The sequence below is a fragment of the Aplysia californica genome, unplaced genomic scaffold, assembly GCF_000002075.1.
Source record: "Aplysia californica isolate F4 #8 unplaced genomic scaffold, AplCal3.0 scaffold00102, whole genome shotgun sequence".
Taxonomy (NCBI): Eukaryota; Metazoa; Mollusca; class Gastropoda; order Aplysiida; family Aplysiidae; genus Aplysia; species Aplysia californica.
Window position 1 is genome coordinate 1,380,033 of NW_004797372.1, and position 16,059 is coordinate 1,396,091.

The 16,059-nt window shown below is 39.9% G+C and overlaps 1 protein-coding gene across 1 annotated transcript; it reads right to left on the reverse strand.

The window, feature by feature from the left end:
- Positions 1-1,268: 1,268 nt before the first annotated feature.
- LOC101859002 lies at positions 1,269-15,518 on the reverse strand. The gene is made up of 6 exons (XM_005095370.3): positions 15,362-15,518; positions 10,217-10,837; positions 9,142-9,503; positions 5,233-5,352; positions 4,697-4,782; positions 1,269-1,556 (listed from the first exon to the last, which is right to left on the reverse strand). Exons 1-6 carry the CDS (start codon positions 15,466-15,468, stop codon positions 1,326-1,328), a joined length of 1,527 nt encoding a protein of 508 aa, XP_005095427.1. The 5' UTR covers positions 15,469-15,518; the 3' UTR covers positions 1,269-1,325.
- Positions 15,519-16,059: the final 541 nt, after the last annotated feature.

Sequence of the window (16,059 nt, forward strand, 5' to 3'; positions counted from 1 at the left end):
GGAGGAGGAGGAGGAGGAGGAGGAGGAGAAGGAGGAAGAGGAAGAGGGGGAAGAGGAGGAGAAGAAGATAGAAGAAGAACAACAACAACTGCATTTACATAGCGCACATATGCACATTCCACATCAGGCACTGTAAACTTTAGAATTATAATCAAAGTTCATCCATGAATTAATGAAATCTTTGACAGAGAACTTGAAATAATAATATGTATTATGAGCAGTCACAGTGAGGACCATAAGAGTAACAACAATTAATATTGTGACTTGTGAGGTGCTGCGGGAAAAGCAGTCACATCGGTACCTTAAAATTACCAAGTTCTATCTGATATTTTTAGACCATTTTGAGTTTCTAAGATCATGAGGTCAGAAACCAAATGTTCTATCTGCTCTATCACAATCGTAAGATTATTCGGAGTCGCTATCAAGATATTGAAATTGCTTTCGAAAAAGCTTGACGTGTGAAACTCAACATTTTTTACATCATATTTCTCAAACGTAGGAACCGAGGAGACAGAACTTTCATTCCGAGGCAGTCACATGTTGCAGTAAATAGTAAATTTTATAGCGTGCAGTATATCTTGAGTACACAGGCGTTTACTGATTTGCAATAATACTATGTTAATTAGAAGCTGAAATACTAGTCTTTTAAAAAAGTCATCTTTCTAGTACCCACTTCTGAGAAATCCAGGTTTCAAGTGGTCAGTTTTAGAGTCTATGTTTAATGTGTGCCCAGAGAATGGACAGTGTATATGTTTAATGTATGAAGAGATAATAGACAGATTTAGTGTCCATCTTAAAGAGAGAATAGACAGTTTCAGAGTCTCTGTTCAATGTATGAAGAAAAATGGACAATTTAAGTTTTATATATGAAAAGAAAATGGACAGGTTAAGCTACCATGTTAAATGTGTGACGACGCAGTGGGATCCGGTGGTCGTCAACTTTTTGGCCGAGTGGAGTTATTGGTACCATCATAAAATTTGTTCATTTGTCTACTTTTTGATGAGAAAATACACATCTATCTAAATAGAGGTCAAGATATTTGCGATTGAAGGAGGTTGGGTTGCCTGGTTTCAGAAGTAAAAAAGCGATTAAAAGCAGACCAGAAATGTGTTTTTAAATGACCATAAAAGGGGTTGAACCAATTAACAAAAATTTAATAAAAATTGTCAAACTGGCTGAAAAATATTGGTATGTTCAGTTTCATTATTTTGACGAGCGCCAGATTTCACCACGATGCGTCACAAGCGTAAAAAGAAAAGATGAACAGTTTAGGTGTCTATGTTTAATGCAATACTGATAAAATGGACAGTTTAAGTGTTTATGTTTAATTCATAAAAAGAAAATGGACAGAGTCCATATCATCAATCCGGAATCCGACAGTGCCATCCAGAAAGTGGTGGGGGAAAGGTTCAAGGAGAAGAATAAAGTTGCCTGGGGCGAGACATTTAGATAATGGAACTGGTATTGGAAAATTGGCGAACAGTGTTACTCCCATATGAAAGTAGATGTTGGTGCTCGTGTAGAAAAGCACAAAGCTTTTTACGCCATCTCCATCCTGGGGAATAAATGGAAGACATTTGTCACAAATAATGCCAATTACAATGACACTCTTTATTCATCTCGAAGGGGGGGAAATTTGTCTTTGTCGATTACAATGTCAGTCGATGTTTCAAAGCTTCTGTGCACTCACGCATACGCATAACAAGACTGGACATTAGTAAATAATATACTGTCTCATGTGCTGAAACACCCGCTCCGTAAAACTCTCTCTCTCTCTCTCTCTCTCTCTCTCTCTCTCTCTCTCTCTCTCTCTCTCTCTCTCTCTCTCTCTCTCTTTCTCTCTCAGTAACCTCACTGCAGTTGGTAGGCATGGTTTTCTATATCTGTCTGTTCTTCCATTTTGGAAATGTTTGGTTTACAGCGGGTCGATAATTGAAATAGCGGTGTCAGAGGATGGCTATGGTCACAGAGCATTATTTCCGCTTTTTTTTTTTTATAACGCTCGTTTTGTGCAGATGTTTAACGTTACTAGCTCTCTTACAATTGTTCTTGATGCCTTTCTGATCAACTTGATTATTTTTATGACGTGCTGTCTTCCCAAATTGCTACCATAGCAAGAAATCCCAACATTTATCAAAGTTTCTATTGTGGTGGTGTAGAATATCTGAAGGATGGATGGATTCAGATTGAAAGACCTAAGTTTCCTCAGAAAGTACAGCCTCTGATTTACCTTTTTAATGATAATGTTTATGTGATTTTGCAATGTAAATTTGTTGTCGATTGTAAGACCAAGATATTTGTATGAATCCATGATTTCAATTGTTTCCTGTTCAATTACGAGGGGTGAGATTGCTGGTTTTTCTCTTCTAAAATAAAAAAACATTATTTCCTATGTTTTCGAGAGGTTCACTTTCAGAAAATTTGAATTGCCCCATTAAAAAAACCTATACATGTAGGCCTACATATTTCTTTGAAATACTCTTTTCCATCAAAATGTATTAATCCAATAATAGCGGAGTCATCTGCAAACTTAATTAAACGTGTTGTTTTATATGTGTCGCGACGTGGTGGAATCAGGCACTCGTCAATTTTGGGGCATACGGGGTTATTGATATCATCTAAAAGCCTGTTCTTTTGTCTTGCTTTTGGTGAAAAAAATATACATTTAAATTGAATAGAAGTCCAAGGCGTTGAGTCAAAAAGGAAAAATAGAAAAAAATTGCCCACAGGTCGAAAAAATGCCAATTTCTTTGATTTCACCATTTTGACGAGTGTCTGCTTCCACCACGCTGCCTCCCATATTTACTTCTATCATCGTTGGTATAAATCGTATAAACAACTGGCGACAAAAACACAGCCCAGAAGACCCCCTGTATTACAACGGATAGGGTCAGATTTTGCGTTATTTAGCTTAACATATTGTGGTCTGCCTGTCAAAAATTCCAGGACCCATGCTGCGATATAATGACTCAATCTCAGATTCAAAAGTTTTCAATGACAATATGCGGTTGAATAAAGTATTGGAAAGAATAAATATAAGTGTATGGTTTTAACACCCGCATCAACAGCATTAGGTATTTAAGAAGAGGGACTTCCGATTTAATGTTCACCCTGAAATGAGACAGTGTGAGACAGTGCCAAATGGGTTGAAAGTCTTGAAACCTCCACGAAGCGACGTGAGTTCAAGAACGCCCACGCCAGTCTGGGATTTGAACCAAGGCCATTCACTCCTTAGTCCAGCGTGATACCAACTGAGTTAAAGGAGCACCCATTGGAAAGAGCTGGGGTTGAAGGCAACCATAAAAAGAAGAAGATGGAGATATTTGGGATATCGCGCGTAGAAGTTGATTCCCGCCAGGAAATGATATTTCTCTGGGTCTTTCTGCTGGGACGTTGTATCCCTATCATCCTGTGTTGACCTAGACATGTAGGGTCAAAGTTTACCTACTAAATGATGTGAATTGTGTTTATAGAGGCGTAAATCACCTACCTAAATGAAACCGATTACGGTTGAATATATGGCAATATCAGAACAGAAAGAGTAGAGACTATAAAACAGAAGTCCTTTAGACTAAATTTAAACCTGATCTTTAGTTTGTAAGCATCGTTGACTGGTTAGTTGGGGGCGTCATCTCAGCCTTGGATGCCCCTGATGATGGCGAGTAATGATCCACTACATTAACACACTTGTTTACTGTGCCAACGATCGTGCTGACTATGACTTTACAAAAAATATTGTCAATCCATACTAGTCTCTGCTTTCCTACTACCTTCGTCCCTTTTAGCTCGCCTTCTTCTACACCTTTTAAAACTTCATGCATGCAATAGCGAAGGGTCTAAATATTTCATCACAAATGTTGGTCTTCCAGAAAAAAAAAAATCCAGTTCTGTATATCAATGAATGTACATGTGCGTGTCTAAACAACTGATCACAGGTGCTGGTCTTCCAAAAATCATGTTTTGTTTATCAATTAATGTACATGTACATAGTATTCTTCAGGACTAGCAGGTGGCATCAGTAGTCTAGTGATTAGGCTACTGGACTCGTACTAGTGAGATTGCGAGTTCAGGGGTTAGAGCATCTCGGTCCTTGGTTGTGTCCTTTGAAAAAGCACATAAAATAGATCTTAAATTTGTAAGCCACGCTTTTTAAATTACCGTACAGTTTTGCAAAGGGCTTTAAATTATTTCGCCTATTTTTGCACGACTAGCAGAGGGTAGAGTTTTTAAAATTTGTCCAAACAATGCACGCCAAGAAACACATCTAAAAAAAAAGAACACCTCTCGACAGCGTCCATTGTATAACCAAAGAGTGCGTTTTAGAAAAGTGCCCCAAAAAGTTGAAAAATGCTTCTTGTTGGCAAGTTGTTCAAATTTTGTTGTAAGCCCAGACAGGATCATTTTCCAACGGGGGGTGGGGGGGGGTGAGAGAGAGAGAGAGAGAGAGAGAGAGAGAGAGAGAGAGAAAGAAAGAGAGAGAAAGAAAGAGAGAGAGAGAGAGAGAAAGAGAGAGAGAGAGAGAGAGAGAGAGAGAGAGAGAGAGAGAGAGAGAGAGAGATTTAATTTTATTATCTATCATTTCTCGCATTTTTCAACACTTATAAGTAATTTTGACCAAATATTTCTCAAACCCCTGCATTCGGGACCACAGATTAAGATGACAGACATAGGTGTACCTGTGTTTTTGTCTCTCACCTGAACTACTGCACCATGCCTGAAGGGATGAAAGTAAGGACCAACAACTTCTAATAACAATGGAATCGGTACATCGCCCACGAGTTCTGCGGGATACACAACGTGAAAGTTGAAAGAAAAAAAAGTAAACTACATACATACGTATGTAACATACATACGTATGTAACATACATACATAAACAAAAAAATATATATACACATCATACACATATAACACACATACATACATACATACATACATACATACATACATACATACATACATACATACAGACAGACAGACAGACAGACAGAGAGACAGACAGACAGAGAGACAGACAGACAGACAGACAGACAGACAGACAGACAGACAGACAGACAGACATCCACCCACCCACCCATCCATCCATCCATACAGACATACAGACGGACAGACATAATATACCGACATAGGGGGAGGGAAATCATTTAAAAACATGTTGATTCGATGTAGGGTTCTATGGGGAACAAAAATTATATATATAAAAAAGGATTACTCTTATACAGTCTTTGCTTACCTAAGAACATATTACTCTGGTTATAAGCGAAGGTTTTGTTCAGGGAATATATATCCATCCTTCTCAAGAATCCGGAAAGTGACAACTTGTGAAGTGCATCCCTGAAACTCTTAGCTCTCTCTGTGAAGATATTTTAAAACATAAAATTATGATAATTACATCCTCTATAATAATGTTTAATACATCAATGACAGTAACAATAATAATAATAATAAAAAAAATAATAATAATAATAATAATAATACATGTAATAATAATAATAATAATAATAATAATAATAATAATAATAATAATAATAATAATAATAATAATACTGATACTAATAAAAATAATAAAAATAATAGTAACACTACTGCTGCTGCTATAGTGTTTGTCAATCAAAGGTAGTGAAGAGTGACAAGAGGGGTACAAGAGGTGGGACAAGGAACTTACCTTCCGTGTGATATGTATCTATCGGCCGCCACCTAACAAGAAAAATAAATTTAAAAGTAAAGAATTCTTCATAGAATTCCAAGATCTACTCTTTCAACTAGAGCAAGGTGCCTCCCCCTTTTACATCATAGGGGATTTCAACTTTCACAGGCACAGTACCTAATACTTTCAAACAAGCTATTGTAAAACCTTTATTGAAAAAAACCCGGGCTTGCTAAAAATGAATTAAAAAACTATCGACCAATTTCGAATTTGCAATTTGTCTCAAACATTCTAGAGAAGATTATTTTAAGTCAAGTTTTGGCTCACATGTGAAAAAATGGTCTTGAGGAAATTTACCAATCTGCCTATAAAACTCATCATAGTACCGAAACTGCGCTTTTAAAACTAACGTTTGATTTATTGGATTCCGTTGATAGCAAAAACATCTGTCTTTTAACTCTTTTGGATCTGTCCGCAGCTTTTGGCCCAATTGACCATGCTATTCTACTCACAAGACTTGAGCGCTCATTTGGCTTATCGGGTACTGTGCTTTCATGGTTTAAGTAATATTTACTAGAAAGAGTTCAGTCAGTGCAAATTAAAAATAACTTTTCAAAGCAGGTCAGGCTCGATTATGGAGTTCCACAGGGGCCCGCTCTTGGACCAGTGCTCTTTACACTATATACACAGCCCTTAGCAAGCATTTTACAAAATCATGGATTGAATTATCATTTTTATGCCGATTATTCCCAAATGTATGTTAATGGCACCATTCAAGATCTGCCAAACATGATTTCTATCACTAAACAATGTTTTTCTGAAAATAAAGAGTGGATGACTGTAAACAAATTGAAACTAAACGAAGAAAAGACAGACTTCATTCTTATTTAAAAATCCACGATTGAATAAAGATCTGGAAAGTGTCAAATTTGATTTATATGGGCATATGACATATAGTAAAGAAGTTGTTAAGAATCTCGGTGTATATATTGACCACAACTTATCAATGGGTTCGTTTGTAGGGTATCTGTCCAAATCCCTTTATTTTCAGCTGAGAAGGATAGGCCTAGTTCAAAAGTACTTAAACGAAGAGACCACAAAAACACTGGTAACATCTCTTATCCTATCTAGATTAGACTATTGTAACTCACTCCTAGCAGGTCTGAAGAACAAATATTTGAATTGTTTACAATTAATTCAAAACAATGCCGCTAGACTGATAACAAGATCTAAACAACGAGACCATGTCACTCCATTATTAAAAGAACTGCATTGGCTCCCTGTAAAAGAAAGAATAATATTTAAAATCCCCGTCATGTGTTTCAAATGTGTAAATAAAACTGCTCCTTTTTATCTACAAGAACTTATCAGTATATAAGACAGGGAGAAACCTAAGATAATCAAACAATAACACCCTACTTGTGACACCCGTAAAATCATACAAATCATATGGAGAGAGATCTTACTCATATCTTGGTCCATTTATGTGGAACAGATTACCCATGAAACCAAGACAAATAAAAACACTTTATAGCTTCAAAAGACATCTTAAACATTTTCTGTTCCTACAGGCCTATCCTTTATAAGCTTTTAACGTTATTTTTCATTACAGTTGATCTGTTCCTATGTCTGGATGAAAATAGTCTGTGTGTGTGTATGTGTGTGTGTGTGTGTGTGTGTGTGTGTGTGTGTGTGTGTGTGTGTGTGTGTGTGTGTGTGTGTGTGTGTGTGTGTGTGTGTGTGTGTGTGTGTGTGTGTGTGTGTGTGTGTGAGTGTGTGTGTATGTGTGTGTGTGTGTTTGCATTAATATATATTGCATGAGAAAAAGGAAGTAGTAAGAATGGTTTTTGAAAAATGGGTATCCCAATGTAAAGCGCTTTCAGCTACTTTTTTGGAAATGCGCTATATAAATGTTACTACTACTACTACTACTACTACTACTACTACTACTACTACTACTACTACTACTACTACTACTACTACTACTACTACTACTACTACTACTACTACTACTACTACTACTACTAACTATTATACTTATCATTATTATTAATACTCTTATGATATTATACAATTAATAATGTAAAGAAGAAGATCTGTAATATAACAACAACAACGACATTAGTAAGGAGAAAAACATTTATAATTATGATAATAGCACTATAGCAATATAAACGATATACTACTGATCATATTAATAATGACGACAGTAATACCACTCTTTCAGCAATTTTTTTCTCACGGTCAATTTCAAAATGTGTTTAGATGCTTAAAAACTGCTTTTATGAGTACCAACTGACAGAAAATTTACATTTTGTTCATATTTCAAGATTTTTGTTGTTGTTGTCATGTGCAGGTATAAATTGAAATTCTCCAGGTGACTGTTTCAAGATAACAATAAGCTCTTACTGAACATGAATGTAGCAGGGGTGAGCAAACTAAGGCCCGCAGGCCACATGCGACACTTCATGAGTTTTGTGCGGCCTTCTGAAACATTCAGCAATTTTTGGGGTGTAAAATTGATAAACACATTTTCGTAAATGTGGTAATATTTGTTGGGGACGTCACTGGCTTTCTCAGTGAAACTTTTTTTTTTTTAAAGACTCTATTCTTTGTAAATTGTTTTAAAAAATCCTTTTTTATAATGAAGTGGGTTACAACATTTTATATGTCCTTAATGAAAGATGTCATCTGGCATTCTATGTTCAATTGTGGCATAGAACTTAAGTGCATAGTTCAATAACTTTGTTGAAGTGTCCCCTATCCAAAAATACCCACCTCTGAAGTAGAGAAATAACATTATGATCTCATAAAACGTACTGAACTCACTTATACATAGTTCTCCTGATCTGTTGATTGGCGCGTTCACTGATGCAGCAGTAGTCACTATTCGCTACATTATAATCGCACATTTCTATCTCTATCTGACATTTTTGGCCGTTTCGAGTTACTAAGACCATTTGGTCTGAAACTAAATGTTCTAAATGCTCTCTATCAATATCGTAAGATTATTCGAGGTCATTATTAAGCTATTCAAAGAATTGCATTCGATAAACATTGACATGTTGTGAAACTAAACATTTTTACAGTCAAATTCCTCAAAACTAGGTGCTGAGCAGATAGAACTTTGAAATTCGAGGGTAGCGTATTGTTAACTCAGCATGTTGCTTGTTATTACTGTTGTTTCTGATGATGATGTCAAAGTCCATCTTTCAGTTGGGACGTTGTATCCCTCTCGGCCCAGGTTTTGCCTTGACATGCAGGATCAAAGCCTGTCACCTAAATGATCTAAATAATTTTGTTGAAGGGGGGGCATGCGGGTGTAAAATCACCTACTCAAAAAAGATAAATAAAAAAGAATAACAACCCCCCAAAAAATCAAAACAAAACAACAAAAAACAAAATCAAACAACAAACCCCCCCAGACAAAACAAAGCCCCCCTCCCCCCCCCCCCAAAAAAAGGGAAAACAAAAAAGAAAAAAAAAGAAACTTACTGCATCCTTCCTTATGATCCTTAAAATGCAACTTTTGGCAAGTTTTATTGCAGTATTTCACTTCGCCACACCGTGAGCAGGTCAACAAAGACCCGCTGCTCTTTTTGCAGCAGGCGCACACATCAGACTTTTTGTCCTTAGTTTTTTGGGAACTTGCTTGTTCTTTAGCTTTGCTCGCCTTTTCCGAGTCAGATGAAACAATCTCATTCCCTTGACCCTTCTCGACTTCTTCTAACTGATCGGAGCGAGTCTTGTCTGACGATCTTTCTTTGTGTGACTGCGAAATTCTTAGGGTTTTGTCAGGCTCACCGTGGCCTTTGGAATCTTCGTCAGAGTTAGAATCCTTTTCATCTTTTGAAGACCTATGGAAAAAAAAAAGAAAAATATTTAATATTTTGATCTTTTTGCATGTCAGCGGGTATGTATAAACGGTCTCTTCAACTGTCCACCACGAGCCCATCACCATCCCAAAACTATACAACCCCCCGCCCCCCACCAAAAACCAAACAAACAAAAGAAAAATCTCACTCTTTTGTGACCACCCCCAAAAAAACAAAGAAACACAGAAACAACCCCCCCCCCCAAACTGCAAATAAAACACCACATTCATAATTTCTAGTTCTCTCTCTCTCTCTCTCTCTCTCTCTCTCTCTAGCTCTCACTTACATTCATCTCTCTTTCTTTCTCTATCTGTCAGTCTATCTGTTCATCTGTCGGCCAGTCGCGCTCTCTCTCTCTCTCTCTCTCTCTCTCTCTCTCTCTGCTCTCTCTTTCTCTCTCTCTCTCTCTCTGCTCTCTCTCACTCACGTACTTCCTTTCACTACCCGCGTCAATCCCTGGTTTACGAGGCGTAAACAAACGTTCAACTTCCTCTTCCTCGTCCTCCTACCCTCCTTCACTTCCCTATTCATATTTTTCAACCTATCCCACTTTCTATTCCTACCTCCTTACACCCTTCTAGCCCCTTCAATTCCTTCTCCTACCATATTCCCACCTTTTCTCCCCCCTCCTTTTCCTCTTCCTCCTCTCCTTTTCTGACCCAGGTTATGGAGTCAGACTAAAACAACAACTCTACCTGTAATTGTACTTCGAAGTCTTATCTCCCTTTGTTGTCGACTCCTTTTTCAACCTCTGCTGGTCTCCCCTTGCCCCAACGGAAGTCTTGGGTCTCACATCCGGCTTCCCGTCTCTTGACCCAGCAAAAGCAGACGCAGACTGTGACTTCTGGAACGCAGACGGCGGTGTTTGGGAAACCTGAAAATGACTACCTTCGGCTCTTTTGCTTTTTTCAGGGCTCACCCGAGGCGACCACCATCCGTCTCCAAACTTTTTGCCTCGCTGGAAACTCTCATTAACCCGTATCCGACCGCCGAATCGACCGTGTCCAAGTTTCACGTCATTTACCAGCGATGTGGGATTTCCTCTGCGATTTCGACCTTCTCGTGCGGCCGCATGATGATGCATCCTAGTGTTTTCTTCCTCGTCAGCGTTACCTGACTGATCCAAGGTTTTTGTAACTTGTCGAGACACCTCAACCCCATCATCGTCTAACAGTCGTGATCTGGACCTAAGTTCTTCGATGGTTCTTGTTATATCTGAATCAAAACACACTCGGAGACCTTTCTTTATTCCAATAACATCACATACCGTCTTATGCTCTTTTCTGTCCGACTCCAAACACTCAATGGAACAATATCTAAGAGAGAAGAAAATAACATTAGGAATTAAATCACATTACATATGTGGAAAACGAAGATCAAGAAAAGAGGTATCGACATAGTCACAGAGGCTCTGCCCCCTAAATGAACAACATAACGACCCAAAAGTAAAGCAACACATCTGGCCCGTCTGATAATTTATTGCATCTCCCCTCGACACACTTCGATACAACAGAATAGAAGAAGTAAAGAAGTAAGTAAAGTATTGCTGCCCAAAAGTAAATTTCAATGTTCCCCACTTCAAATAAAATTTACACGCGTCTTAATCAGATCTCAAAAAAGGCAAGCCGTAAGCTCAGTTGTTATTATGCTGAACTATGGTGCACATGATATTTGTTCGAAACCCCACTAGGGTGTTCGAGAATTTGGCCTTTATATATATATATATATATATATATATATATATATATATATATATATATATATATATATATATATATATATGTGTGTGTGTGTGTGTGTGTGTGTGTGTGTGTGTTATTTGGATTTACTTGGATCCAGAGCTAGAATCATAGCAGGCAGCACATGCCCTTAGCTGCTCATCTCTCCTTTCCAGCGTCCACCTCAGGGTCTTCCTGTTAATTGTCTCCATGAGGTACTGGTTTGAGACACGCCTGACCACTCCTCGGAGCAAACTTTTTTTCGCTGTGCCCCGCACACACTTTTCTTTTATTGTGCTGAGTGTGTGGGAGTCTTGGTTGTGAAGGCTCTCCTTGCATCTGGCGATCACCATTGGTGGGTCGAGCATGATTCGGCCATTGGGTGCTGCTTTGCCGGCACGTTCATCAGCACGCTCATTTCCGTGCACCCCGGCGTGACCAGGGCAGAACACCCATGTGATTCTTAGGAGGTGGCTATTTGCAATAGAAGCTCTCCAGTCACTGTAGAGCCACCCACTCCTGATTTTTTCTAGGGTGCTCATCGAGTCTGTGACAAACAGGGCATGTTTATACGCTTCCATGCTAATCCATTCCAGCGCCTCTGTTATTGCCTTGACCTCCATTGCCATGCTCGACGTAGTGCACTCGTAAGCTCCAGACTGTTCTTTAATTATCCTACCGTCAACTCGAGCACTGAACGCCCATCCAGATTTCTGGCCACGCCTCACTGATCCGTCGGTGAAGACGACAACATCACCCATCACTGAATTTTCTTCTAGGGTGGCCACAATTTCCGCATCAGTTGCACTTGCTGGCCACTCGCGACACTCTTGACCTAGCGTAGCTATCACCTTCATGAAGTTGCTCATGTCTTTCTCCGGTCTCATCCAGTCACATCCTCTTCTTATGTCCTCGATTTCACAGCACATATCGAGAGTTCGCTCCTCCTGCACCATGAAAATCCCCTTTTCAATCTTTGGCGTACTTGGTTTCCTATTTTCGGGTGTAGAGGGTGACGTTCGTCTGCTGTTACTCGAAGGTAGGCTTTGACTTGTGCTAGCTTGTGTCGGTGGGTTAACATTGGCAGGTCCAGCAGATATCTCATCGCTGATGCTGATGTGTCACGGGTGCATCCAAGAACAGTTCTCATTCCTTCATTTTGAATGACTTCGAGGCGATGTAGTTGGGTTTTGGATAGGGTGAGCATACCAAGGCCACAGTCCACTACAGACAGTACAACCGCTTGAAGCATGATCATATGGGCGCGTTGGAGCATAGATGCAGCCATCACTCTCAGTGCAACAAGTCCTTTCCTTGCTCTGGTGATAATGTTTGTCACATGGACTTTTGCCGAGAGGGTGCGGTCAAAGGTAATGCCCAGGTACTTCAATTTCTCTTGCCTTTCCAACTGCGTACCTTGTATATTGACAGTAGGCATGATAGCCTTGACTGCTCTGTTGTTGAGACTGGTCCACAGTACCCCTGCCTTCGCTGGATTAAGTTTACCATTGTTCTGTTCGCACCATTCACCAATTCGATCTAATTCCTCCTGCATGCCCCTTGCAATCAACTCCCGATCTCTCCCCTGCCTATATACCAATACATCATCTGCAAAGCTTAGCGTACGGCCAGGTCCCTTCAATTGATTGGCTGTAAGACCGATGGAGTATATATTGAACAAGACTGGTGACAGGGCCGATCCCTGGGGCAGTCCTGAGGTTATGGTAATAGGTTCAGAAGCCCAGCTGCCAAGGCGCAAGGAAACCTTTCTTTTTAACAAGGCATTTCCTACCCAGATCACCAATTCAGAGTCGATTTTCATATTGATCATAGTTTGCATGATCAAGCTAAAGGGCACCCGGTTATAAGCACCTTCTAGATCTATTGCGGCGACTAGTGTCTCTTTTCCCTCCTCAAAACCATCGTATATGTCGGAGGCCAAAATTGCCGCATTCCTCCAGGTGTCCTTACCAGGGCGGTAACTGCCAAGTTCCACAGGTATCAGATTGTTGCGCTCCAAGAAATTGGACATCCATGTGGACACCATTTTTTTCCATTAGTTTCCCCACCGTGTTTTGCATTGTGATAATCCTGTAGGACTCAATTTTTGTGGGGTCCTTCCCGGGCTTTGGTAGGGGTGAAAGATAACTGTCCAGCCAATCCTGAGGAACCAACCCGTCATGCAAACTAGTATCCAGGATGTTTGCGAGACTCTCCAAGTTGCGGTTATCCAGATCCTTGATGTGGGAACAACGCACCCCATCTGGGCCTGGTGCTGTGTCAGGTGCCGTCTTAAGTATATTTCGAACAGCCTCCAATGTGACTTTTAACTCTTCCTCTCCTTCCCAGTATCTTCCTTCTATGTCCCTTAGAATGCTCGTTCTTTCGTTTTCATTGTGCTGATTTGTTTGCCGCAGGTATCTGTTCAAAAGAGCCTGTACTTTCTCCTCTTCCGATCTAACCCTCGTACTGTCCTCTGTCTGAAAATCAGGGAGGCATGTTCTTGACTGACTGTTGTTCATTGTCTTGTGAAACCTCCAAAACTTTCGTAGAGATCTGTCACCTGTAATATTCTGGCAGAAGTCTTCCCATTTCTTGTTTTTCTCCTGCTCTGCTGTTTCTTTAAAAGTCTTTGATGCCTTTTTTGCAGCTTCCTGGAGTTCTGGATTCATTCGATTCCTTTGAGCCGCTCTAAGTGCTTTCCTTTTAATAACCCAGTGCTCCTGTATTTCCTCATTCCACCATGGGGGTTTGGTCATGTCCTTCTTATGCATTGGCTTTTCTCTTTTGTGTTCTTGCGTAGCATGGTGATAGCGTCAGTCTCCAAAAGTGTGTATCTAAATGGTCTCTTCCTCTTCGGGCCACATTTCTCAAGAGTCTTTCTTATATAGACTCGGCATGGAAGATGGTCGCTTCCATGACTGCTCAAAACATCCCATCTACATTTAGCTGCCATCTGCACAGAAGCTAAAGCCAAGGCTATTGCACTGTCTGTATCATTTTTCCTCTGTGCCATGCGGGTCATTCTCCCATCATTTAGTATAGCTAGATCACACGAGTCTAGAGCATTTTCTAAGTCAAATCCCTGTGCGTTGTCCTTGATATTACCCCATTGGATACCTCGGGCGAGAGTGTTTGTCGAATGTTTTCGTAACTTCCCCCATTCCTTTTCATCTACAGATCCATTACAAGCATAAACATTTATGACATTCCGTATTGGCTGATCCGTGAGTTCCACAGCGAGCAAGTGAAGATTCTCAGACTCCCGTGTGTGTGTGTGTGTGTGTGTGTGTGTGTGTTTGTGTGTGTGTGTGTGTGTATGTGTGTGTGTGTGTGTGTAATGGGGGAAGGCGGGGGGGGGGGGGAGCTTTCAAAGAAGACCTTTCACCAACTTAACCTGATTGACAAATAGGTCGCAGTTTGGCGCTTCGTCGACGGACACAGAACTGGATTCTCGTTTTTGGAGACATTTGACTGAATATCTATCGGTCTTTCTGCTAAGTTGTTGTACTCCTCTTCGAACATTGCATCTACTTAAAATATATCTATCTACGTTCACAATACGTACATGCGTAATACCTGTTTATCTACATGTACCTGCCGACGTACGGAAAGGGCGGGGAGGGGGGAGGGGAAGAGAAAAGTTATGTACCTCATCGCTGCGTTCTTTGTTTATAGGAAGATTTGGTTGGGGGTGGAAGGGGGGGGGTCCTCTTATACTTCAGTTTCAGATAGAGTGCAACGGGAAGAATTTAAAAATAAACACGAAATTCAAAAGGAGGTACAAATGTACTTGCACATGATGTTTGGCCCATTTTTACAAACATTTTCAAAGGATGGGGTATTAAAAATAAACAAACAAACATGTCACAAATCATTTTCAGGCAGTAAGGACGGCTAATAGGTTTTTATGTAGTTAGGCAGGTAACAACAAGCTCCATGGGTTTTGTGCTCTATAATTATAGTACCCCAGCAGGCCTGATAGCATTCAAACACAATTTCAGCTTTCTGGAGAGGAGACAAATGCGTAGAATTATCATAACTCTTCTTCTCATGAAAATAATGGATATAACGGGGAGAAAATAACTCAAGGAAAAACTGCATCCCTGTAAATACACTTACTGGTATTCTTTGCAGAGACTACAGGTGAGAAAGGTGTGAAATGACCGTTTCTTGCAGTGGACACAACGGCCTTCTTCCATCAGCTTTCCGGCTTCCTCTGGCTCCATTCTGGATTCGACTTCAGTTGTCTTTGAACAACAGTAATGAAGATGATAATGATGATGATCTGACAAAACGATACTGTGCCAAAGCCCCCACTAAATTGCTCCCCGTCAACCCCCCGTCCACTCCTGTAATCTTGGAAACCTCTTCATTTGTACAACGATTACAAAACGTCTTTCATCCCCCACAAAGCAACCTCTTGCAACCCCTCCCCCTTTTCCAGAATCACCCGTGCAACACACTCAGTTACAAAACTTGCCCATACAAGACAGTAACAAACCATGTCGGGAACCCCCTTTTAAAAAGAAGTAAAACATAAAATAACATCCTTTCAGACAACATTGACTGTGAAACAAAAAACGCTATATACCTAATTACATGCAAAATATGCTCAACCATACAGTTTAGTCAAACCACAACCACCATCCTTAGAGCCAGATTCAACAACTACAGATACTCTGAACAAAACAATTCTTGCACTCAATCTTACAGCTCCGGCAACTATGGAATATCTGATAGCCAAATTGTAAAAACAAAACTTGATATTTTTCGAACACACTGGTTGTTTTTTTTTTTTCATTCTGACAAATGTAACG

What these genes read in the sequence shown, in the direction of transcription:
- LOC101859002 (XM_005095370.3), bottom strand. Translation starts at nt 15,468, where the DNA reads ATGGAGCCAGAGGAAGCCGGAAAGCTGATGGAAGAAGGCCGTTGTGTC. An exon ending in ACTTCGAAGTACAATTACAG is followed by an intron (nt 9,504 to 10,216) that starts GTAGAGTTGTTG and finishes TTTTTTCCATAG; the next exon opens with GTCTTCAAAAGATGAAAAGG. An exon ending in CCAGAGTAATATGTTCTTAG is followed by an intron (nt 4,783 to 5,232) that starts GTAAGCAAAGAC and finishes TGTATCCCGCAG; the next exon opens with AACTCGTGGGCGATGTACCG.